The sequence below is a fragment of the Lissotriton vulgaris genome, chromosome 1_1 (assembly GCF_964263255.1).
Source record: "Lissotriton vulgaris chromosome 1_1, aLisVul1.2, whole genome shotgun sequence".
NCBI classification, from domain to species: Eukaryota; Metazoa; Chordata; class Amphibia; order Caudata; family Salamandridae; genus Lissotriton; species Lissotriton vulgaris.
Window position 1 is genome coordinate 2,066,833,590 of NC_141685.1, and position 23,731 is coordinate 2,066,857,320.

The 23,731-nt window shown below is 45.3% G+C and overlaps 1 protein-coding gene across 1 annotated transcript in view; it reads right to left on the reverse strand.

The window, feature by feature from the left end:
- PIK3C2G (phosphatidylinositol-4-phosphate 3-kinase catalytic subunit type 2 gamma) overlaps window positions 1-23,731 on the reverse strand; it is a 1,914,223-nt gene that overhangs the window by 546,231 nt on the left and 1,344,261 nt on the right. Inside the window, exon 21 of the mRNA XM_086920790.1 lies at window positions 15,470-15,562. Coding sequence (XP_086776916.1) covers window positions 15,470-15,562 — 93 coding nt within the window. The remainder of the gene's footprint in view (window positions 1-15,469; window positions 15,563-23,731) is intronic.

Here is a 23,731-nt window from a genome sequence, read left to right on the forward strand (position 1 = left end):
ATCAGCTTCTTTCCCCATCCCACCCACCCCCTTCCTCTTTCAATTCCATTTCACACCGTTCCCAGCCCTGTTACTTACTTCCTATCAAGTTTAAAAGCAGGAACGTGTGCTTTGAAATGATTCTAAAAGCACACCTCGTGTTCGACCACTTGCTGCATTTCTTTTCTAACTAGAGCACCGCTGTGGGGCTGATTGATCGCCTTTTGAAAGTATTTATGTTAGATGGAGCACTTGACAGGTCCTGTGATTACCATAAATACTTTAAAAAGGCAACCAACCAGCCCCTGAGCCTGGCTCTAGTTAGAAATAAAGGCAGGAAGTGGAGGAGCATTTTCTGCCTGTTGGCACACAAACGCTCTCCTGGGGTGTGCTGTGTGTTTGCACTTCACTCACAGCACTGCGCACTCGGGAGGGCAGAGGTGTGCATGAGTGCACACCTTACAGGGAACAGTGGCGTGGAGCAACCTATAAGTTCTCTACACTCTATCACCATGAGATCCAACAAGACCCTTTAAAGGCATGATAATGGACCTACCTGAGCCCATGAGTCATAAGTGGGACGCCCCCCTGCCATACCTTCTGTTTGGGTACATGGAGGTGCCACAAAAAGGGATTAGGATCAGATTATTCAAGATTCTCTATAGATATCCTGGAAGGGCAATACCCGGCCTTCCGCGAGAGGGTTGGGAGCAACTCAGAGATAACCCCCTCAGAATGTAGTGAGCTACACGCTGGCACTCTGCAATCAGATGCACCCCTTTTAGAAATATGCTAAAGAGAATTTTGAGGACAGTGAAAAAGTCATGAAGCTCTGGTATGACCAGAAAGCCACTCTGGTAGAGTTTAAACTGGCCAAAAGGTCTGGGTTGCGGAGCCCAGTGATCTCCAGGACTTCTGGACAGGCCCATATGAGATGAAGAAGCATAAGGGAGGGTAACCTAACTGGTGGATCTCAAGATCCTAGGAACGAACCCCTTAAGGTGCTCCACATAAACCGCCTCAAACCCAGCTTTGAGTAGTCTGAAGTCAACATGCTTGTAGTAACAGATGAAGGAGTGGAAGAGGAAAGTGAACCTCTCTTTGACCTCCTGTCTGCCCATAAGAGCAGTGGTTCAGTAGAGGGTGGTAAACACTCCTCTACTCCCAGAGCAGCAAAGTAACATATTCCAGTTGTTGAGGCAGTTTTCCTTTGTTGTTTCTCACCCCTGGGCTTGTAAATCTGTTTACCCATGACACAGACATTGGAGACAGTTACATTAACATTTCTTCACCAAACTTTCAGTACCTATGGAACCATTAATTGCAAAGTCAGATAGACCAGATGGCTAATATATTTTAAACCTTCATGTGCCTAGGTAACTAAAGAATTAAACACTGTAATAATATGTGCAAAAATACGCCTTTGTTACAAACAAATGATACGGAAATAGTTTATTAATGAATCCAATTAAACTACATTGGCACTTAGGGAACCAGGTTAGGAAAACAGTTGGAGGCAAATAATCATGATCTTGGGGGAGGGCAGTGGAACTACAATTCAGGATGTGAGTTTCTAACTGCAGAACAATGAAAATGGAAATAATTTTATATTCGATAATTTGACTGCTACCACTGAGGAATTCAGAAGTACATTTACACATTATGCAGTGATGCATAAATAATCAAGATAAAATGAACGAAAATGTTATTTTACTAATAAGCCATTATTTTGAGTTGTCAAATAATATTATGTACAATTGCTTTTATTTGACATAGGAGGCTATAACTTCCTGCCGTATTCATTCAGTTCCCATAATCAAAGGCCAGCAACAACAGGTGTTTTGAACAAAATGGATAGATGTGTTGAAATAGTCTGGCATACTGGCAGCAAATACTTCTCCCACTTCAAAATTCTCTGTGTTGTGTTAGCTGTATAGTGCATTCAAAGCGGAAGCATTTACAGCAATTATGGCATAATTGTAATTGGACTAGAACCAAAATAAACAAGTATTTGTGCGGATTCCAAGCTAACTCTGTAAACCAAAATAGGATTTAACTGCATCTCAGTAAAATAGCAATTTCCTGATGGGTAACTCTTCACACAATTGTTATTTGTGTAGAAAATTAAATAGGTTTAACCACTGTTAGACCTGACATCATTGGCTTGAGTCTCTCCTCCATTTTTTCTGTTTGCCTCTACTGTTTTTCGATGTTTTGCTGGATAATGCTTTGGGCGCCGTGCCACTGCTGATCAGTGCCACAGCGCAAGTGCTCCCGATGTTAAATTGATGTATCGATTGTATCCATGTTTGGCTTATTTGGTTTACTGTCAGTCCCTAGTCTAGTGCACCAAGAGTGTCGGGGCTTGTAAATCCAAATCCGCTCGTGGGCTTGCAGCACGTGTTGTGCCCCCCACAAGAGCGGCCTCGTAAAAGAATGTCTACGGGTCGGTCATTGCGAGACCCACGTGCAGTCTAGTACTGTCACACGGGCTGCGCAAGTATACCTACTTGCCAGTCCCTCAAACCTTCCCTTAACTTCATGTTAGTCACCCCATGGTAGGCCCACCGGGCAGGGTGCATTGGAAGTATAAGGCAGGACACGCCTGACCAAGTTGGCATGTCTTGATAGTGAACAACAGCCATCTTCGTTCTTCACTATTGCGAGGTAGCCTGCTCTCCATTAGTTAGAATGGGCCGCCGGGATTATTAATGCTATGATCCTAGTTGGCTCGGGGAGCATGGTGCAATGTCGAGTTTGGTATCCCTGAACTCGGGGTTTAATTACGCATCCGTTGGTGTGGATGGGTTTTGGACTCTGGGTTTGAAAATAGCACTTTTAGAAAGTGCCTATTTTCTTGTCTAACCATTTCTGGTTTCTGCTGGTCTGGCGTGTGTGTGACAGGATCTGGGTGGCTCCAGAGGTCTGGATGAGTCAGTGTGGGATGAGTGGGACATTTGCGTTGAGAGTAGGGGGAGAGTAGTTGCTGATAGCCTGCCCTGCCTGATACAACGCTGGCTCCACCTCCTGCCAAGCGACGGATGGCTCTGTGCCTGCCATGGACGATCCTAGCCCCATCTCCTGCCAGGAGGCCGATAGCTCTGCTCCTGCCAGTAACAATGCTGGCTCCACCTCCTGCTGGGGGTCTGACGACCCAGCCCTGCTCAGTGAATAAGCCAGGTGCTTCTGCCTGGCTCCACCCACAACAGACCCAGGATGTTGGGAAAGTCCCCTGCATGGACAAAGGGATCAAAGCTGAAAAGGGGTATAAGAGTAGGACCCCTGAACTAAGAGATCAGATCACTTCTGACAAGGAACCCTGTAACCAAGGGCAAGAGGCCTGCTGATCTGAGGACTTGCCTACCCCTTCTGCCAGTGTGCTGTTTTCTGGGGGGAATCCTGCAGTGCTTCTTTATTTTTGCCAAGGAACCAGGAGAGAGGAACTGTGTGTGTACTCTCACGCTTGCTAAGAAAATCTCCAAGTACTGGAAGAGTGCCAGTCTCCTGCTGAAGTCACAGGGCTAAAGGACTTCATCTGCTTAAAGTGCTATTTGCTGGAACCTGTGAATCCAGCACCTCTGAAAGAACCAGCAATCTCGACACCGACGGACGTCGCCGAATCTAGCTCGACATAGTGAGTACGGCTCCAGTGTCCCACTTCCTCGACGCCGGCCGCCGGGCCCGATCGACGCCAGCAGCAACGCCAGTGAGTAGTGAGTTCGGCTCCAGCTCCAAGGGACCTCGTGTCTGCACCGCTGCTGATCGCATCGCCCTCGTGCCCTCTCGACGCCGTGAGCGCTGCCCACACTTGCAACAGAATCATCTACATCAATGACTGCTGAGGCCTGATCGACACCGAAGACGCGACGCCGGATTGCTCGACGCCGCTGATCATCGTGTGCTTCATTTTCCAAGGTACTGGGTTGTTGGGGGTCCGTGTGACTCCGGGCTCGACGTAGCGCTCCTCGCGGTCGACGCCGAACCTTTGAATTAACTTTACCTCGACGTCGTGTAGCTCCCGTGTGGGTTACCTTGTTGCTAAGAACTGTGTTTCCAAGAAGAAGAATTGCTTTGATACGAAAAGACTTTGTCCTAAAGAAGCATCCACATTTGAACCTTTTCCTTTCCAAAAGTATTTATTAAGATTGTGTATATTTTTGTCGTTATTTGGTCTTGTTCTAAGCCTTATATAAAAATCCTTATTTTTATAATACTACTGTGTCGTGTCCATTTGTAGTGTATTCACGTTATTACTGTATGTGGTCATAAATGCTTAACGCACAGCCTCTGAGATAAGCCTGTTCTGCTCTGCCAAGCTACCAAAGGGGGTGAGCAGGGGTTATCAAAGGGTGTGATCCCCTTGCCCTGCCTAGAAAAGGTGTGTCCCTATTTGTCAGAAGTGTATACCTCTGCCAACTAGAGCCAGCCGGTTCTAACATTGGTGGGTCAGCGGTGAGGATTTGAACTTTGCATTTATGACCCATGTGCAGTGATTAGTGTGCGCTACATAGTGAAAGCAGGCCATAGCAGCGCAGCCACAATCTAATTTGGAAGGATCCTATTTTTGGTTCTCCGCTTTTCTGAAGCTTGATTTTTTGAACACTGCCAGTTTTGACCATGAGTGACACCGGAGTCACTTCCCCTGTTGTTGTTGTGGAGGAATTCGACAGAGCGAAGATAAACGACTACGGCTTGAAGGAACTGAATTCCTTTTGCAAGAGTTGAAAGTGCCTACCAAAGGCATATCACGAAAAGAGGAATATCTCAAAGCATTGCAGGCCTGGTTGGAGGCCAGAGATCCCTCTGATGTGGTGGTGGTACCGCCAGGGGAAGGGGATGAGGAAGCGCCAGTGAATGGGCCTGAGTCCTCTCCCGGAAGCAGTGTTTCCTCCAAAGGTCTTTCCCCTGAAGAACGAGAAGAAAGGGCGAAGGAGCGTGCATACAACATGGAAATGGCAAGGCTAAAGATAAATGGGCAGTTGGAGTTAGAAAATGCAAGAGGTAGAAGAGAAGCTGATTTGGAGACCAAAAGATTGGATTTCGAAAGAGAGAAGTTAGCTTTGGAGCGTGATACCAAGTTGAGGGAGTTGGATATCCAAGCTAAGAAGTTATAATTGAATCCCTCTGGTGGCAGCATCCCATCTGTGCCTGCAGACAGTAGGTTTTACTTTCCCAAAGATGTGATAAAAGATTATCATAGGAACGAAGATATTGGCCAGTGGTTTAAAGCGTATGAGTTAGCATTGTTGGCTCACCAGGTCCCTGAGAAGAATTGGGGAGCGGGGTTGTGGGGTCGCTTTGTGAATGAGGGGAGAGATACCCTGTTAGACATGCCTGTTGAGGATAGGATGTTGTATGCTCATATGAAAGATGCTTTAATGTTGCGGTATGGCCTAACCCCCGAGAAGTACAGACAAGCTTTTAGAGAATGTAAGAAGTTGGCTGGTACGACGTGGGTTGAATATGTGTCTTATTTTTGCAGAGCCATGGATGGTTGGGTAAAGGGCAGCAAAGTGGAAAGTTATGAAGCTCTTTATGATTTTTTTGCTTGGGAGCATTTGTCTAATAACTGTTTTCCAGAGTTGCGCCAGCACCTTATTGATAGCAAGATATCTAACCCTAGAAAACTTGCTGAGGAGGCGGACCGCTGGGTCAGTACCAGGGTCCACAAGGGTGCAGTGGGAGACTCAGCCAAAGGTGGGCAGGGTCCCCAGCAGAAGAGTGGGGGGGACAAGGGTAAACAGAAGGAGTCTCAGAAAGGGCCCCAAAGTAATCCCCAAGGGAACCAAGAGAAAGGTTCCCAGCCTCCCCCTGAGAAGAAGCCAGGGGCCCGACGGGTAAACCTGTTCATAGGGGCCCCCTAACCTGCTACGTTTGTGGGCAGGTGGGACACTGGTATTATGACCCCCAGTGTCCCATGAAGAAGTCGAATGCAGCGCCGAGTGCACCCCCCGTCAGTTGGCGAGTGTAGCCCTGGGAGGGGAGGAGATAGTTGTCCCTGGTGGGAGGGGTCCCGCAGAAATGTCCCTGGTCTCGCTAGGAGACATGCAAATGGTCCCTCCACCCCCTCTGCCTAGTAACACTAGTAAATATAGGCAGTGGGTGACCATTAATGGCCATAGAGTGGAAGCTCTCAGAGACACCGGAGCGAGTTTGACAGCTGTCAAGTGTCACTTAGTGTCCAGAGAGCAGGTGGTTCCCCACGCATTCTACCCTGTGATAGCTGCTAACAACTCCCAGAAAGAGTGTGAGGTAGCTCAGGTTTCCTTTGAATAGGGGGGAGTTTCAGGTACTCTTCAGGTCGCTGTGAGGCCCGCCATGCCTGTCGATTGTCTCCTGGGCAATGATTTAGAAGACTCCCCTTGGGCTAAGGTGGAGAGGGAGGCGCACTTGAAAATGTTGGGTGTGCCAGAGTGGGTGTGTGCAACCACTCGATCGATGACAGCGAGTAAGGGTGTTGATGGGGTCCCGGAGCCTGAAAATACAGCCCAGGACCCAGCTGTGAAGAGAAGAGGCAGGAGGCGCGGGAAACCGGCCCCAGTAGTTCCCGTGGTCCAGGAGGAGGTAGACCCTGAGGGGGATGCCCTGGAGCCCACAGGGGAACAAATTGCCGAACTGGGAGATCTGCCCGAGCTGACCCATTGGCAGCAGGATGGTGGTCCCTCCAGGGAGTAATTCTGTGCCGAACAGAAGGGGTGCCCTTCTCTTGTGGGTATGAGGCAGCAGGCCTCAGCCCAATCCTCAGGTGATCAGTCAGGGTCACATTTTGTGTACTGGGAGAACGACCTCCTGTATAGCGAGCCTTAGGCTGCTGAGCCTGGGTCAGCCCGTGTGCTGGTGGTACCCCAGCGCTTCAGAGCCTTCCTACTGGGTTTGGCTCATGACGTTCCGTTAGCTGGACATCTGGGGCAGGACAAGACCTATGACAGGCTTGTCACCCATTTTTATTGGCCTCAGATGCGAAGGGATGTTGACATCCATTGTAAGACTTGTCACACTTGCCAGGCAAGTGGGAAAAGCGGAAGGAAGCAGAAGGCTCCCCTCCAACCTTTTCCAGTGGTCAGTACCCCCTTTGACCAGGTGGGTATTGACATTGTTGGGCCCCTGGACCACAAGACAGCCCTGGGCAACAGGTTTATCCTGGTCTTGGTGGACCATGCCACACGGTACCCGGAAGCCATTCCTCTCCAAACAGTGACGGCCCCCGTGGTGGGACGGGCACTGATGGGTGTTTTCTCCCGGATGGGGTTCCCCAGAGAGGTGGTGTCAGACCGAGGCACCAACTTCATTTCTAACTATATGAAGTCTCTGTGGAAGGAGTGTGGGGTAACCTACAAGTTCACCACTCCTTACCACCCTCAAGGAAACGGGCTGGTTGAGAGATTCAGCCGGACCCTTACAGGCATGATCATGGGTCTTGAAGAACCAATGAGGCGGAAATGGGACGTCCTCTTGCCATGCCTGTTGTTCGCTTACCGAGAGGTGCCACAAAAGTCTCTAGGGTTCAGCCCCTTTGAGCTTTTGTACGGTCACCCGGTAAGAGGGCCTTTGAGTCTGGTCAAAGAAGGCTGGGAGCAATCTCCCAGGAAACCTCCCCAGGATGTATACAGTTACATGCTGGCCTTTCGGAACCAGACTCGGCGCTTCAGAGAACTTGCTCAGGCAAATCTGGAGGCCAGCCAGGAGGAGATGAAGCGTTGGTACGACCGGAATGCCACTCTGGTAGAGCTTCTGCCTGGTCAAGAAGTGTGGGTCATGTCCCCTGTGGAACCTTGTGCGCTCAAGGACAGGTGGACTGGACCGTTTAAGGTTGTGGAGAAGAAGAGCGATGTCACCTACCTGGTGGACTTGAAATCTCCCAGGAACCCCTTGCGGGTCCTGCATGTCAACCGTTTGAAGCACCACTTAGAAAGGTCCGAAGTGGGCATGCTCCTAGCTACAGACGCTGGAATGGAGGAGGAGAGCGAGCCTCTTCCTGACCTACTGTGTGCTAAAGAGCAAGACGGGTCAGTGGATGATGTGGTCCTCTCTGAAACACTGACCCTTGAGCAGAAACAGGATTGTCGCCACCTGTTGGGACAATTCCCGGATCTGTTTTCCTTGGTTCCGGGTGTCACTCATTGGTGTGTCCATGACGTTGACACCGGAGACAAGGCTTACAGGGTGACTGATAAGGTTCGAGCATACATTAAGGAGGAGGTCTCCAAAATGTTTGCGTTAGGGGTGATTGAGTCCTCTAGCAGTCCTTGGGCCAGCCCAGTGGTCTTGGTCCCGAAGGCTGCAGCGCCTGGTGCTTCACCAGAACTTCGGTTCTGCGTGGATTACCGAGGACTCAATTCAGTCACGAAGACTGACGCGCACACCCCATCCCCAGAGCTGATGAGCTCATCGATCGGTTGGGGGCTGCCCGGTACCTTAGCACGTTTGATTTGACGTCTGGGTACTGGCAGATCGCCTTGACCGATGGAGCAAAGGAGAGGTCAGCATTCTCCACACCAGATGGGCTATACCAGTTCCGGGTGATGCCCTTTGGGATGAAGAATGCCCCTGCCACCTTCCAGAGGTTGGTCAACTAGGTCTTGGCTGGACTGGAGGATTTCAGTGCCGCCTACCTGGACGACATCGCAGTGTTCAGCGCCAGCTGGGAGGAACACTTGCGCCACCTCCAGGAAGTGTTGTTGGCCCTGCGCAGAGCAGGCCTCACAATCAAAGCCAGTAAGTGCCAGATTGGGCAGGGTTCTGTGGTGTACTTGGGGCACCAAGTAGGGAGCGGCAAGGTTGCCCCCCTGCAACCCAAGATTGATACCATCCTGGCTTGGGCGCCGCCCAAAACCCAAACTCAGGTGAGAGCCTTCTTAGGACTCACGGGTTACTACAGGAGGTTTGTCAAGGATTACGGTAACATTGTGCACCCCTTGACTTCGCTGACTTCCAGGAAGCAGCCACGAAACGTGATCTGGACTGATGCCTGTCAAACGGCCTTCGACACCCTGAAAACTGCAATGTGCACAGCACCTATACTCCAGGCACCCGACTTTTCGAAAGAATTTATTGTCCAGACGGACGCTTCAGAGCATGCAGTGGCGGCTGGTGACATTTGAAAGTGGTAGGGCGTAAAATTATTGTCATACTGCACCGCAGCGACCTAGCGTAGGGAGACGTGAACAACCTACAGGGGGTTCTCTCCCAAGGAAAGAAGCTGTGCGCAAAATTTGATGCTCCGGCACTTGATGTCTCAGCGATGGCCCCAGGAGCAATCCGACAAAGTCACAAAGGGAGGGTAGTATGAATCCCCAAGGAACAACCGGCTCAGGAGTGAAAACATGCTGTTTCAAAAGGGCTCGGGACGACCACCAGGGAGGGAAAAATCTACATGAACCAGGCTCAGGCGGCCTGGATGGTGACCAGACTCGCCGGTACACATCGGTGACTGGCAGAGTCCAGACCGCCACAGGTAAGAAATTGGCCACGTTTGGTAAACTCCACCCCAGCTCATAACCGTGCTTTTGCAGGGGCTGGAAAACGCTATCATAATCATAACTGAGGCCCAAAAGACACCAAGGTCTTAACAAAAGTGTAAAAACAAGCCAACCCCGGACCTCAACCATCACTGCGCCTCTCCCTGCCACCCACCCCATTCGGACAATCCTCTGTTGATGTAGTGCAGCTGTGTCTGCTCTCACAAAACACACATTTAAAAAAAACACTTGCAATAAAGTTTCATGTTTGCGGTTAAAATTCATTTTCATGTACTGGTAAGCTCACAACAAAGGTGAACTTTGCAATCGTGAGTTTAGAATTGCAGCCCAGTTCAAGGAAGAGCAGACCAACGAGCGTCTTGCTGTAGAGGAGAGATAACCTACAAAGTCAGTCCAGTTTATCATTTGAATGTTCCCTGCTCTGCGTGCGCAGTTGGCGACCTCCCTGGGGGCATGGTGGTAGCATTCAAAAAACAGAAGTATGCATGCATGTTTAGAACTTTCCAGGGGCTAAGGCACACTTAAAATGAATAGGAATGCAATGGCTTCTATACAGGGCCACTGGAATTATGCAGCGAAGAAAGATCAATTTTAACAATGGGGTTGACTAAACTTTGCAAAAAGAAAATGTAAATTATGAAGCACACTGCTGCACACACTATATAAGTATTACTTCACTCTTGTGACATTGCAATGCACATTAATACTATCTGGCCAAATATCTCACCTCATTACTACCAACTTAACGTAAATACAGCCATCAGCAACTCAAATGTGACCACTTAATTTTTGCAAAAAATGCATGTCTCTGCGCACCACCACCTGTGCTATCTTTTTACTAACTTCAGTCGTTTGAGCTTCAATTATTTTTTGGAAATCTGCAAATTATGCAACAACTGGTAGATAAAATCCATAATGATGTGGAATACGGAGCTGGCACGAAATCGATTGTCTCCAGCGGCTCTCGCTATTGTGAAATTCAGAGATGTACTAATAGACTAGCGAAAGGCCAGAAGGAGTCGAGTTGAGCGAGTGAGTGCCAGATTCAGCCACAGCAGAATTGCATTTAGGCAGTAAATACGGATAGATGGCAGAGGTTTGTAAAGCATGGCAATCTGAATCTACAAAACATACATGTGGCAAAGACATTTGGAGCAAGAAACGCTGCACCTGCCATTGAGACCCAACCATTGTTGCAGTGAAACTGAAAGTTTTTTCTGTTAGAAGTCAAACATTACCTCACATAAGTCAAGCCTGCGGCTGCGGGCTAACGTTTTAGAGAGAAGATACACAGAGGTTTTTTTAGGCACACGAGGACACGCTGCTTAAGCGGCCTTAGACTTAAAAGCAACAAGAATGCACAAAACGTCAGAAAACCACAAGAAAACATGGTTTTCTGACGTTTCTCACTGCCTGCGCATGGTGACATAAAGTATAATTTCTACTCTCGCCCAGCAGCCACCACAATTCTTAACTTACAAACCGTTTGTAAATTAAGAATTGCAGTGGCTGCTGGGCGAGTGTAGAAATTATACTTTATGTCACCATGGGCAGGCCGTGAGAAACGCGCCTGAGTCAAAAATACACACCTGACAGACATAGATACGCATCCCAAGAAACGCACGTTAAATTAAATGTGGGAAGTAATAAGTGCACCGCCTGCTGAAGCTTTCGCCCCTCCAAACGTCCTCCATAACACACATTCTACGATACTTATGCACATTGTTGTAAATTGACTGCGCATCTCAGTGGTATTGGAATTCGTGTGGGTGACATAGAGGCTTTCAAAACCATGGTTGGTGGCACTTGAAACGGAGGAGCCAGCAAATCTTTTTCCCCTTCCTGCTTCTTTTGCCCCTTACGCTGTACCCCTCCTCGTGTAATTAAAGTGATTAAAAAAGCAGACCCACATGCAGTCACGGACGGCATTACGAGCGTGGGGGGAGGGGGGGTAAATAACTTAAACTTACCTTGGCTTCTTAAGTCCAGACTCCCGCCATCGCTGCATTTGAATTCCTCTGGGCTCGTCGTCATCAGGAAGGCGGCAGGCAGCCTCCCTCCCCTCCACGGCAGCCAGCGCTCTGATTGGTGCGGCCGGCAGCCCTACCTACGTCATTTCTCTCTGAATGCTGCAGCACAGCAGCATACAGAGAGACAGGGAGAGTGGGAGGGGTTACTCGAGGGCTGGGGGGAGCGGCTTGCCTACTGTGTTAATACTGTCTGTTTGGGTAGCCTCTCAGGCTGTCCAAACAGACAGTATTACCAACAGTTGGCAAGCCGCTCCCCCCTGCCCTCGAGTAACCCCTCCCACTCTCAACGAGGAACTTGACTTCTGCTTTCTTTCCGTGCGAGAAGGCAGAAACAAATGGTAGTTATTACGGTAATAACTACCATTTGTTTCTGCCTTCTCGCACGGCGAGAAAGCAGTGGGGCGGCGCCCAAACGCCCCCATAGAGCAGCCGCCACTGAGAGCATGGCGTGGGGGCTGTTCTAGCTCAGGTGAATGAAGAGGGCCGAGACTTGCCTGTAGCCTTCATCAGTCGGAGGTTACTTCCCAGGGAAACGAGGTGGAGTGCGATAGAGAGAGAAGCATCTGCTGTGGTCTGGGCGCTGAAGAAGCTAAGACCCTACCTGTTTGGGACTCACTTCCGGGTTCAGACAGACCACAGGCCCCTCAGATGGTTGATGCAGATGAGGGGTGAGAATCCGAAACTGTTGAGGTGGTCCATTTCCCTACAGGGGATGGACTTTACTGTGGAACACCGCCCTGGTACAGATCACGCCAATGCTGATGGTCTGTCCAGATTTTTCCGCCTTAGTGATGAGGACTCCCTAGGTCAAGGGTAGTTCTCCCCACATTTCAGCTGGAGAGGACACGTGTTAGACCTGACATCATTGGCTTGAGTCTCTCCTCCATTTTTTCTGTTTTCCTCCACTGTTTTTCGATGTTTTGCTGGATAATGCTTTGGGCGCCGTGCCACTGCTGATCAGTGCCACAGCGCAAGTGCTCCCGATGTTAAATTGATGTATCGATTGTATCCATGTTTGGCTTATTTGGTTTATTGTCAGTCCCTAGTCTAGTGCACCAAGAGTGCCGGGGCTTGTAAATCCAAATGCCGCTCGTGGGCTTGCAGCACGTGTTGTGCCACCCACAAGAGCGGCCTCGTAAAAGAATGTCTACGGGTCGGTCATTGCGAGACCCACGTGCAGTCTAGTACTGTCACGCGGGCTGCGCAAGTATACCTACTTGCCAGTCCCTCAAACCTTCCCTTAACTTCATGTTAGTCACCCCTGTGGTAGGCCCACGGGCAGGGTGCGTTGGAAGTATAAGGCAGGACACGCCTGACCAAGTTGGCATGTCCTGATAGTGAACAACAGCCATCTTCGTTCTTCACCATTGCGAGGTAGCCTGCTCTCCAGGCCGCCGGGATTATTAATGCTATGATCCTAGTTGGCTCGGGGAGCATGGTGCAATGTCGAGTTTGGTATCCCTGAACTCGGGGTTTAATTACGCATCCGTTGGTGTGGATGGTTTTTGGACTCTGGGTTTGAAAATAGCACTTTTAGAAAGTGCCTATTTTCTTGTCTAACCATTTCTGGTTTCTGCTGGTCTGGCGTATGTGTGACAGGAGCTGGGTGGCTCCAGAGGTCTGGATGAGTCAGTGTGGGATGAGTGGGACATTTGCGTTGAGAGTAGGGGGAGAGTAGTTGCTGATAGCCTGCCCTGCCTGATACAATGCTGGCTCCACCTCCTGCCAAGCGACGGATGGCTCTGTGCCTGCCATGGACGATCCTAGCCCCACCTCCTGCCAGGAGGCCGATAGCTCTGCTCCTGCCAGTGACAATGCTGGCTCCACCTCCTGCTGGGCGTCTGAGGACCCAGCCCTGCTCAGTGAATAAGCCAGGTGCTTCTGCCTGGCTCCACCCACAACAGACCCAGGATGTTGGGAAAGTCCCCTGCATGGACAAAGGGATCAAAGCCGAAAAGGGGTCTAAGAGTAGGACCCCTGAACTAAGAGATCAGATCACTTCTGACAAGGAACCCTGTAACCAAGGACAAGAGGCCTGCTGATCTGAGGACTTGCCTACCCCTTCTGCCAGTGTGCTGTTGGCTGGGGGGAATCCTGCAGTGCTTCTTTATTTTTGCCAAGGAACCAGGAGAGAGGAACTGTGTGTGTACTCTCACGCTTGCTAAGAAAATCTCCAAGGACTGGAAGAGTGCCAGTCTCCTGCTGAAGTCACAGGGCTAAAGGACTTCATCTGCTTAAAGTGCTATTTGCTGGAACCTGTGAATCCAGCACCTCTGAAAGAACCAGCAATCTCGACGCCGACGGACGTCGCCGAATCCAGCTCGACATAGTGAGTACGGCTCCATTGTCCGCTTCCTCGACGCCGGCCGCCGGGCCGATCGACGCCAGCAGCAACGCCAGTGAGTAGTGAGTTCGGCTCCAGCTCCAAGGGACCTCGTGTCTGCACCGCTGCTGATCGCATCGCCCTCGTGCCCTCTCGACGCCGTGAGCGCTGCTCACACTTGCAACAGAATCATCGACATCAACGACTTCTGAGGCCTGATCGACACCGAAGACGTGACGCCGGATTGCTCGACGCCGCTGATCATCGTGTGCTTCATTTTCCAAGGTACTGTGTTGTTGGGGGTCCGTGTGACTCCGGGCTCGACGTAGCGCTCCTCGCGGTCGACGCCGAACCTTTGGATTAACTTTACCTCGACGTCGTGTAGCTCCTGTGTGGGTTACCTTGTTGCTAAGAACTGTGTTTCCAAGAAGAAGAATTGCTTTGATACGAAAATACTTTGTCCTAAAGAAGCATCCACATTTGAACCTTTTCCTTTCCAAAAGTATTTATTAAGATTGTGTATATTTTTGTCGTTATTTGGTCTTGTGCTAAGCCTTATATAAAAATCCTTATTTTTATAATACTACTGTGTCGTGTCCATTTGTACTGTATTCACGTTATTACTGTATGTGGTCATAAATGCTTAACGCACAGCCTCTGAGATAAGCCTGTTCTGCTCTGCCAAGCTACCAAGGGGGTGAGCAGGGGTTATCAAAGGGTGTGATCCCCTTGCCCTGACTAGAAAAGGTGTGTCCCTATTTGTCAGAAGTGTATACCTCTGCCAACTAGAGACAGCCGGTTCTAACAACCACCCATCAGAGCACCCATAAGCAAATACAGATACAGGAACCATATTGCTTTTAAACATTTCAAATTCATAAATATTTTTCAAAATAGGACAGCCCTCCATGGATATAGCTGTATGCATAAAAAAGTAACTGACTATTCCATAAATTCAAAGCAATTGAAGACATACTATGCTATTTACCTAATGTTCCTTCCCTCTCCTACACCCAGCAAAGCGTTATGAGCAGCAACAACAGTACACATCAAGTACAATCCTTGGCATGATAATGTACACAACACCATAGTCACATAGTTATCTAAGCATCTGCCAACGTAAAGTGTGAATGTATGGCATGTCTACAGCTCACACATACTCAAAAGGCATTGGCACCATACAAATGGTGGAAATGCTCTTCAGAAATTCAATCAACATAATCACTTTGCTGGGAAAACACATACAGAAAACTAGTATTATAGGGAAATTCCTTTGACAAAACCACCTATTCGAATAGTAACTTTTTTTAATGCTCCTTCACTTACATTTAGTTTATTTTCCTCTTCGTGAGAATCACATAAAACATACCAGCTTGAATAATTACTTCTGCAGCTTTGATAGCTCAGTTAAAAGCTCATTAAAGCGCTTTGGACTGAAAGGATGTTCCTTCAGGATTTATAGATCCCTACACTGTCTTTTCATCCTGATTGATGTGTCTTTATTGGTTTGCCTGGGTGTTATGCGTTGCTTTGGTGGGAGGAAGGAATACATGCACGATTTGTGATCTGTCTTCGAGAAGTGCAGCTGAAAAGAACATCCCATATTCTTCACATACAATTAAGTGCCTGGTAGTTAAAAGAAAATATATTTTTCATACCTTAAAAATTACATTGATGTCTGTGCCCAGTGGATCAGCATTGATGAAAGAAACTTTCAATGGAAAAGCGTTGGAAGTGAAATATGAGCATCTCTTTGAAAAGAAGAAATAAAAAGTATATCTAAGTTTACTAAAGTAATCAGGTACCACAGCCTGAACACAAAAGCATAGGCAAACACACACACAATATACAAATGGTCTACAAATATGTAGAAAGATTTTTGGGATTAAAGTTTAGAACAATTTGTGGTGCAGTAGAGGGCAATAGCAAGAAGACAGAGCCATGTCTAAATTGCACTATGAAAACTGTTGTTCTGTACAGGAAATGTAACATTTTAAAACATGTAAAAAGCAAATATACACCCTGCAATACACAGAACTTGCTTATTTTTATGAAAGCTGAAATAAAGTTAACCCTGGTTTTCAAATGTTGTCATCATGACATAATCTTTAATGTTACGGATGCTTTCCAATAAAGAACAGGTCAATCCCAGAAATAATACAGATAACATGTGGAAATCTCTGGGAGCCCTAGTGACATTTGTATCACAGTGATTTCTTTTACTTGTACTTCCTTCAAAAATATGCACAAGACGACAACGTTTTTCAACTTTGTGCTCAGTGCTATTTTCTCAACTAGCTTGAAGTTACATTCATAAAAGAGTGCATGCCAGGTTTCCAGAGTGCACGGGACTGCTTAACAACCTTTACATTTGCTTTTTGATGGCGATCAGGGAGTTGCTAAGACAAATTGCAAGCTATGGCGCACAAAAAGAGAGGAAAAGAAAGGCGAAGCATTTGCAGAGACAAGAGATAAAAGAATTTCTTGGAGTGTCATTGAGATACAGTGTAGCCATGCCACGAGGCAGAATAGTTCATCGGCTGCACCAATCTCTGTTTGACACGATGTTCACAAGTTTGAAACCATATTATACCTCTAAGGTTAATAAAAATGGTGCCACAGTACAAACTGTATTTTTTATAACATAAACCTATTACTTTTATGCTGTGGCTCTGGCATCCGATATATTTCTTGGGAGCTGTTATTTTTTTTTGTTATTCCTTACTGCATGCTCTATATTTTCTTTTTTTCTGAGCAGCCTTTCTTCAGTGTTTTTGGCTCTTGGAACGGTTCCTTAGTCGACTAACTTTTTTTCCTATTTATGGGGAAAATACAGAACCTTAAACTTTCAAGTACTGCACACAATATTTTATTGTAGCACTCTAACTCCAACCATAATGACATGGATGAATATCTCTAGATTTGAATCTCATTGAAGTACCATCACTTAATCCTCCTCTCGTATTAAATTGCCAGAGGGATCAAACAAAAGATCAAAATAAATCCTCTTTCACCAGTAAAACCAGCTTCGGTATCTTTGGATGCTATATGTGAGGAAGTTCATGGAAGAGACTATAAAATATTGCAGCAGTTAGATGACAAATGGCCTTCTTTGGAGTCACATGTTTCGAAAGTAAAGCCAAAAACTGAAAAACTTCAGCAAGACTCTTTGCATATTTCACATCTGGAGTTGGAGATATCTCTTCTTGAAAAACACACTGAGGACCTTGAAAGTAGAAAATCGCTGAAATAATTTGTGCATCTATGGACTTCCATAAAATGTGAATAAATCCGATCCAACTAATTATTTTAAAACTTTTCTACCAAAACTCCGTTTTATCTCTACATCTGTTTCTCCAAATATTCAAAGAGCACACAGACTGGGTCCTAAAGCTTCTGCGAAGCTGCGAACAGTAATTCTGTTTTTCTTGTAACATTCTGACTTGCTACAAGTACTGTCTTATGTCAAGTAAAAACAACAAGTAAAAAAACAAATAATTTGGGTGGTCACAAGCTGTTTTTCTCTCAGGATGTTGCTAAATCACTGCAGACTGTCGGAAACATTTTTTAAATGTGCACCCTCGGGTAAGAGCTATAAATGACTGTTTTGGTCTAATCCATCCTTGCTTGTTCAAGGTAAAAACAACCATTCATGAAAAATCTGCTGCACTTACGAGATTTCTTAAACTGCAAGGTGAAGATATGGACACTTATCGCTACCCTCCCTCTTGTTTCTGTAGGTGTTTTTCAGTCATCATTTGTTTCTTGTTTAACTATTTTATTGCTGATGTTTCATCTTATTCTCCTATTCTTTTTACTTCTTTTTCCTACCCTTTCCACTGGTTACAATTTTATACCTTCTTCCCTTTTATCTTTCTATAAGCAATTATTCTATTCTCCTCACTACGTTATTCTTTTTCTTAATTAATCCGATACTGTAAACATGGCAAATGTTCACACTATTATTATACTATCTAATTCCCGGTCACCTTGTGGAATAATAAAGGGTTAGGTTACCCTATAAAATGGCAGAGAGTATTATCTCACTTAGCCAGACTCAATATAGATGCTGCCTTATTATAAGAAACTCATCTTTCAGAGACAGAGGTCGCTAAGTTGAAAAGATGCTGGGTGGGTGATCTATTTTCTTTGCTTGCTAAGGGGGAAAAAGGGTGAACATATCCTTTGTCATAAGAAAACTAAAATGACTATGGTTTCTGAAGGTTGGTAAATTGTTGTTTAACTCCTGGTTGATAATACACCTTTAATAATTTTGAATGTTTATAGGCCAGTTTTGGTTGATAATATTTTTGGGACAAAAATATCTGATAAATTAACAATGTGTGACGATGATAATATTATATCTGGCGGTGATTACAATCAAATCCATGATTCTGTATTAGGTAGAAATACATAATTTAAATGTATTCATACTAAAATGTATTCACAGTTCAAATCCGCCATTCAGCCTAAATCGCTAGTTGATAATCGGAGATTATGTCACCCGGACCTCCAGGATAAACTTTTTATTCAAATTCACACCATTCACAATCTTGCATAGATTATCTTTTTCTTAGTAAATCCTAGGTCCAACATATTTTACATTCTGACATAGGATCTATACTCATTTCTGATCCGGCACCACATGCAGGTCGATAACATTTTAATAACGCACTTTTTTTGGATACTGCATTTTACCTCTCAATGTGAATCTTTTGCTTCAGATTTTTCTTTTGCAATGGCTTGGTAATCCTTCAAAGCAGAGGCCAGAGGATTTATAATAAATTTTGTTTCACAAAAGAAGAAACTTATACACTCTCAATCTGACCAATTAATTACTAATAATAATAATCTAGAGCATGCTTACTATAATTCTTAGAATGAGATTTCTTTAAAACAATTAACTTTAATACATTAACTACAAATTCTGCTTCCAATTTCTTGTTGAAAAGCAATGCACACTAATATGGTGGTCAAAATAAAATGGGGAAACTATTTGCAAATTATTTGAAGATAAGGAAAGATATCACCAAAATGTAATCCCTATAGAATAATGCAGGGGTTACTCTTTTAAAGATAAAGATATTTTACATGATTTTTGTTACTTTTTACACCACTTTATATTTTCCAGAAACCCACCCTTTAAAATTGGATTTGATTAAATATTTTCAATCTATTACCTCTCCTCCCGCCCACCATATTGATTTTGATTCCTTGGAGGCTCGTATTTTTCTCTCAGAGATATCTCATGCAGTCTCTGTCCTCCTGGCCCCAATGGCTTCACCATTGAATATTATGGCCATTTTGCTTAACTTCTTCTCCCCAATCTTTTATACAACTTTTTTGGCACTGCAGGAGTTTTGAGTGGCTCCTTTCAAGATGGTATGTTCAATTCCCAAAGATAATAAGGATCCCACACATTGCAAAAATAACCATCCTATCTTATTAGCCAATACTGTTTACAACATTTTTGCAAAGATTTCGGCTACACGCATTAACCTTATTCGACCAGATCTAACAGGGCCAGAGCAATCTGGTTTCGTTAAGGGTCGTTTGGCTTCAGATAATGCTTGGGTTCTTTTCAACATCCTCTGCACAGCTTCCATGCTGGATCATCCTTTAGCTGCCATTGCTTTAGATACTGTAAGGCTTTGAACCAAAACTATTGAGATTTTATGTTCCAAGCAGTAAAAATGGATTGGTCTTCCACCCCAGTTGATTGCTCTAATATGCCGTAAAGCTGCTATTTCTGTTACTGGCATACTTTCAGATTACTTTAACTGGTATATAGGGGTTCGTCAAAGATGTCTGTTATCCCCTCTGTCATATTATAGCATCTTAACCCTTTTAAAAAAAATTTAGACAGGATGGACTCATTTTAGGTTTTTCAAATGGATCACAACAAAGTAAGATGTCCGTGTATGCTGGTATTCTTTTTTTACTTTGCTGACCCTACAACTTCTCTTCCCCCTTTTCTTCAGCAAGTGCATACTTTATCTCAATTGTCGGGGTATCGGCTCAATGCTGATAAGTGTGAAGTGCTTTCCTTGAATGTTTTGTTTAATAAACAACATTTTGGACACACAGGGCTTTCCTGGAAACCCACTAAGATAAAATACTTAGGGGTATTGTTCTCGCAGACCATTAAAGAAACTTTAAAACTAAATGTTGCTTCTATTATCAAGTCATTACGTGATAGCATTAGCCGATGGCATCACTTTTTTTGCTTTGGTGGGGTAGATTGGACTCAATTAAAATTATGCTTACTCCCCTTATACTCTATCTTATTGCAATGGTTCCTATATCTATCCCTAGTTATTATTTCTTTAAATAGATTCCCTTTTATTAAATTTTTTAAGGATAAATCTAATTGGGACCTTAAATTTCCAGACATTAAAAAGTATCACTATACTTTACTTTAAAACAAGGTACAAGATGGGTTTCTTCTGAACTTCCTCTACATCCTCTGTGGCTGCAATTGGAAAAATCCCTCATTGCCCCTGTAATTTTAAAGAGATTCTCACCTTCACTATAGCTCAGTCACGCTCTCCTGATATTTTTTATTCCTATAAAATTTTGCATTTTCTCTTACCTACCACAAATACTGCACCTACCAACTGCCAACAACTACCCATTTGACATAGTAAAGCATTACGTATTAACAATCATTCCTTGCACTGGAAACGATGACGTGCCAAGGGTTTACATTGTATATCACAACTTTCTTCAGGTGATCAACTTCGGTCCTTTTCTGCTCTTCAACCACAATTTTCTGTACTCCCTTTGTAGGAAGGAGGCTACCTGACTATGGTTACCCCAGATTTTTTGCCTGTGTTTAGCTGGTTTTCGCCTTAGTCTGCAGACAGGAGATAGTGGATTGTAGCAGGGAGGTTTCAAAGAAACTAGACACTGCCCCGTTCTGGGGCACACCAGCCCCAGTCCCAGCGCGGCCTGGATCAAAGAAAAGGGGTGTATCCACCCCTTTCCTGGGTCCCTGTGAAAAGGAGCCCCCGCTCTGACCCTCCTGGTCCGAGTGAGAAGCAATCCCCCAGTTCCGCGTGGATTGCTTTTGCCAAGTGTTGTTTGCTCCAATCTTTCTTCAGGTGATCAACTTCGGTCCTTTTCTGCTCTTCAACCACAATTTTCTGTACTCCCTTTGTAGGAAGGAGGCTACCTGACTATGGTTACCCCAGATTTTTTGCCTGTGTTTAGATGGTTTTCGCCTTAGTCTGCAGACAGGAGATAGTGGATTGTAGCAGGGAGGTTTCAAAGAAACTAGACACTGCCTGGGGAGCACAAGGCTGCCCCTTGCATAATCCGGCCAAACCGGTTCTGGGGCACACCAGCCCCAGTCCCAGCGCGGCCTGGATCAAAGAAAAGGGGTGTATCCACCCCTTTCCTGGGTCCCTGTGAAAAGGAGCCCCCGCTCTGACCCTCCTGGTCCGAGTGAGAAGCAATCCCCCAGTTCCGCGTGGATTGCTTTTGCCAAGTGTTGTTTGCTCCAATCTTGAAGCCGACGACGCTGACGGCGAGAGCCTGCGTGGGACAGATCGTGACCTGCTCCTGGACGTCGCAGATGCCCCAGAGCCCACGTGACAGCGGAGTGAAGCTCCTCGACAACCATCTGATTGCGCCCGACATTGCGTGGTCCCGTCCTGGTTCCACCCTGGTCACTGCTGAGTGACCCAGACTCTGTCCCCTCTGCTTTCAGATACTTCTCGACTTCGATCCACCCTTGTATCACACCGGACACTTCTGCTTCCCATCGCCTGCAGCATCTTCAACTCCAAGCACCAAGAGCCTGCGTGTCAAAACCCAACGCCACTTCGACCCTATGCACCCGGTTCCTGTGGGTGAGGTAACATTGCAATGCCGGTGTTCCCACACTGGTACACACCTCTAGGGTCTGTGTCTTAAGTTTTGTTCCTCTAGGTTCAGCGGAAGTATCTTTAAACTCTCTTTGTGTAACTTTTACGCACCATTGACATTGCATTGGTGCAAGCCGCACTTTACGTGCTGCACCCGAATCCCGCGGGCTTTTCCCGACTTCAGCATTGCTAGTCCAGACTGCTACCAGTGATTCCCTAGGCCCTAGGCCTAACCACTGTTCGATTGGTATCTCTTATACCACTTTTTTAATATATGGTTTGAGTGGCCACCCGCCCTCATCCATAATTGTGCAACTTTGTATGTTATACTGTGCTTTTGATTTAACGCTTGTGCCCATTTGCTCATAAAGAGTACTGGGGATTATTTTAGAAATAAACACATATATTTTTATAATATATACTTGTGTGGTGTCCTTTCATTTGGTATTACAGGATTGTATGTGGTAAAACAGCTCGCTTAACACGACCTCTTAAGTTAAGCCTTTAAGGCCGCTTAGTCCATGCTACCCCTCGGATAGCTTGTCTAATAAGGTTGACTTACAACCAGACACCATAAGGGATCGTTTGGACTGATACAAGGTGGTTCCAGAATTGGAAGCATCATATATCAGGCCAACTTTTCACACCCTTCCTCCAAAAAACGCTCTTTTCTGCAATTCCCGTAGTCAATACATTTCCACATTGCTAACCACTATTCTTCCTTCCTCAGCTTCTACCATACTTTTTCCCTTGCTTAGTATCACTCCATCAGTACCTGTCATTTATAATGTCATTTATAAGTCATTACAACTTAATCCGGAAAGACACAAATCACAAAATTGAATTAGCTTGGGAAAAGGATTTGGTGGAATGTTGGTCTACCATTTTTTGGGATAGGATTTGGCTTAAAATTCACTAAACTACACGAGCTGCGAACAATACTCAGGCCATTTACTTTGTTTACTGCCGCCTACTTCATACTCCTCTTACCTTAAAATCCTTTTCCCCAGATACTACTTCATCATATGGTATTCAAATACCCTATTATTTATCAATTTTAGGAAATTGGTTTGGTCTTAAATTAATAAGATTTCTAATGTTGATTATTTTCTTAGGTAGTTTGTCTCCTCAATGGCCTCATTCAATTCCTGTTTTTTGATTGATAGATTTAATAATGGCTGTTGCATTTCATTTAATTACATCAAATTGGAAACTAGCTCATAGCAATAATTTCAATCCTTGGCGAAATGTCATTTGTTTTCATCATAGATTGAACACAAAAACCGTTACTCCTATTTCTCTTGCAATTAAAAGAGATATTTCATGGCTTCCACTAACAATGTACTTTTCACGTTGTACCTTGTCCACTCATACCATTGTCTCTGTGTTGGATGAACTATAGTAGCCAAACTTTTATTTAGTTTTCACCCTCCCTTTGTACAAAATTCAATATTATTTTTTTCAAAATAACACATTAGATATAAGGTGTTTTTTTCTGAGTTTTATAACTCTGTTTTGTTTTCGTTTTTGATGACATATCTGATTATTCCAAATATCAGCTTATAAGTTCAGAAACTAAACACATTTTCATCTCAACTATACACTCTAAAATTTATGTTGGTATGCGTATATTTATTCAACAAGGCAAAAGCTTCTAATTTAGTAGAATGGGCTGCACACAACAGAGCTACTTACAGGCACCTGGATAGCTAGCAGTAGCTCACGAGCTACCCGATGGAGAAACCTGGTATGGATTCTAGCTACAAAATAATAATTCTTATGCCTAGGCAACATTGTTACCAGATGGGGGAAATTAAATAAGAGTGTGCAGCAGCAAATTTGTGATGTTGGGTTTATAAACATTCACACAATCTACCAAAAAATTGTTTGGTGGATCTATGTTGATGGCAATATTTTAGTTATCAATTAAGGTCAATCAAGGCCTTGTACATGACCAATCACATTGGGTGTATTCCAGGATTTTTTAGTTAGAGTGCTCACATATTTTCTTTTAGTAAGAGCTTAGACTCAGACCTTTAAAATCTCAATCAG